Source organism: Muntiacus reevesi, chromosome 18 (assembly GCF_963930625.1).
Source record: "Muntiacus reevesi chromosome 18, mMunRee1.1, whole genome shotgun sequence".
In the NCBI taxonomy this organism is placed as follows: Eukaryota; Metazoa; Chordata; class Mammalia; order Artiodactyla; family Cervidae; genus Muntiacus; species Muntiacus reevesi.
Window position 1 is genome coordinate 52,685,538 of NC_089266.1, and position 2,994 is coordinate 52,688,531.

General features: G+C 45.4%; 1 protein-coding gene across 1 annotated transcript; it reads right to left on the reverse strand.

Annotated features, from left to right (window-relative positions):
* Positions 1 to 1,709: 1,709 nt before the first annotated feature.
* LOC136149831 (olfactory receptor 4D1-like) lies at positions 1,710 to 2,645 on the reverse strand. Its single transcript, XM_065910420.1, has one exon. It carries the CDS (start codon positions 2,643 to 2,645, stop codon positions 1,710 to 1,712), a length of 936 nt encoding a protein of 311 aa, XP_065766492.1.
* Positions 2,646 to 2,994: the final 349 nt, after the last annotated feature.

The following is a 2,994-nucleotide window of genomic DNA, read 5'->3' on the forward strand; positions in this document are numbered from 1 at the left end:
CGAATCTGAGTCTTGTTCGAGAGCAGTAGTCTCATTATTGTTTTTTCTGGAACCTGGAACAATTAGGGAGTCATATATGTGCTCTGCTACCCATTGCGGGGCAGCCTTATAATTTTTAAGGCTGTTTCAAGCTTCCTACTCTCGTGTTCTGGGTTTAAACAATCCCTTATTAGAGTCCATAGAGAATAAGCATCAAGAGGAACTTTGTCTGGTCCATGGAGGGTATAGACTGTTTGAATTTGCTCTCCCACCTTTGCCCAAGTTTCAAGGCTAACAGTTCCTTCCTCCGGGAACCAAGGGCAAGTTTCCTCCACAAAGTCAAGAAATCTTCCTAGTTTCTGTTTAGACACAGAAATTCCTCTAGCTTTTAGCATAGTTTTTAACATAGAAACAAAGAACTGCCTACTATTACTTTGCCCCATAATTTTTACTCTCAACTATACCCTCTCCACCCGCAGTTTTCCAACGATACCTGAATAGGTGAGGTTTTCTCCCGGGATCACTTTCAATATTTTGGGTGGCTGTGCGCTGGGATCCGCCCAAGTCCCTGTTCGGGCACCACTTGCCGGGCGAGCCGGCTAAGGAACAGGTCGAGGAAGCAATCACCAGAGCACCTGAGAAATGAAAGACTCGGAAAGATGGGGTTGAGAGGGACGGAGTCACCTTGTGGCTGATTCTGACGACTTTATTGAGGGGTAACATACACATATATGCTAACAGGACTCACCAAATTTTAGATCAAAGACATGCATACGTGCAGAACTGCAGACACTAGTTTTAGCTCATGAATTTTATCTCAACTCTTTAAGACTAGCAGAGGATGGCACTGGCGTCTTACAATCAGTTAAAGATTCACAGGAGCCTGATAATCTTGTCAGAGTCAGGAGAATGGGCAAATGGTGGCTGCAGCAATTTCCTTGAGGGAGGTGAGAAAGGCCAATTTGCACTTTAATAAATCAGGGGTGGTGGGACAGAGAGAGACCCTTTGATCTCTCCCAGGGCCGAGAAGGGGCCTGAGCAGTCAGGCCGGCTCCCCGCAGTGATTGCTTTAGAGTTAAGATGAAAATATGGAGCATTCATCACAGATATTTATCCATAGAAGAGGAACTCTAAGTTTTCCCTTGTGATTGTCTGAGACCCTGAGTTTCAAATTCTACCCATATCCTCTGCCTCGAAACTTGCAGTCAGAGAAAATGTCCCCTAGCCCAGTTCTGCACCTCACTTGCTCCTCATTATTGAGCAAGTCACTTCTGTCTGAGTTTTCCCATTTGTAAATCTGATTTGTTCATTTAGTTGCTAAGTCACGTCTGACTCTTTCAGACATGAAAGACTCTAGTGCACCAGTCTCCACTTTCCATGAGATTTCCCAGGCAAGCATATTGGAGTGGGTTGCTATTTCCTTCTCCAGGGGATCTTTCTGACCCAGGGATTGAACTCATGTCTCCTGCATTGCCCAGCACATTCTTTACCATTGAGGCACCAGGGGTGGACAAAACTATTTAATATAATAATAGCACACCCACTGTCAGTTTTCTGAGAATGACACAAAAGTACGAAAGTGCCTAACATAATACCTGACACAGGAGCAGGTCCACAGAAATATTAATTTAATCTCAGTTGCCACGCTCAATAAAATCTTTTTTCCACTTCTCACATGGGAAAACAGTTCACAGAAAACATTTGTCATTTAAAGTCAATCTATCTTAAGTTCAATTTCTGCTGGAAATCACTAGGCGTTTGCCTAATCTCTTCATGGTTGCCTGCATCTCCTGATTCCTCAGTGCGTAGATGATGGGGTTGAGCATGGGGGTCAAGACGGTGTAGCTGATAGACACAGCTTTGTCCATGGGGAAGGAAGTGAAGGGTCGGGCATAGATATAGATACTGGGAATAAAAATCATAGACACAACGATGATGTGGGTGGTGCAGGTGGAAGCTGCCTTCCTCCTCGCCTGCCCAGAGTGGGACCTCAGCATCATCAGTATGACAGTGTAAGAGATCAGAACGAGGAGGAACCATATGAAGACCAGCATCCCACTGTTGGAGATCATAAGGAACTCCAGGTGGGAGGTGTCCGTGCAGGCCAGTCTCAGCACTTGTGGAATGTCACAGTAGAAGTTATCCAAGATGTTGGGGCCACAAAAAGGCAATGGAAGCATCAAAACAAGTTGGACAATGGAGTGGACAAAGCCCCCTATCCAGGAAGCCACCACCAGCCCCCCACACACTTGAGTGTTCATGTTGATGACATAGTGGAGGGGCCGGGAGATGGCTATGTAGCGGTCATAGGCCATCACTGAGAGGAAGAAGACAGTCCCACCTCCCAAGAGGTGGAAGAAGAAGATCTGGGCCATGCAGCCCTGGTAGGAAATGGTCTTCTTCTCAGCAAGGAAGTCCACCAACATCTTTGGGGCAGTGACTGAGGAGAAACAGAGGTCTGATACAGCCAGGTTTCTGAGCAGGAAATACATGGGTGTGTGCAGCCTGGAATCAGAAGTCACCATGACCATGATGAGGAGGTTTCCCATGACAGTGGTGGTGTAGACAAACAGGAACAGCAGGAATAAGAAGAGCTGGAGCTCCTGACTCTGTGAGAGCCCCAAGAAGACAAACTCTGACACCCATGTGTGGTTCCCTGAATCCATGCCCTCTTCTCCATACACCTAAAGAAAACACACCACAAACAGAGAAGTATGAAGTTACTATGCATTATTCTAGTGCTCAGTGACTCAAAACAATTGTCCAAGTCCATACAAAGGACACCTTCTTGTGCAGATCATAATACCCTGGGCTGATATAAATGATCTTGTCTTTGGAGAGCTGATACTGGAGTACACATTCACAAGATAACTTAAATTGATCCAGAGACATATGCAGCCTGCTTTTCAAAGATTCAGTGGTAATAGAGTGGTGAGAAGACACATAGAGCCCAACAGAGTTGGGAAATGTAAAGTTCATAACTTTATATTTCTCTGAGATTTGACCTTAAGTAAA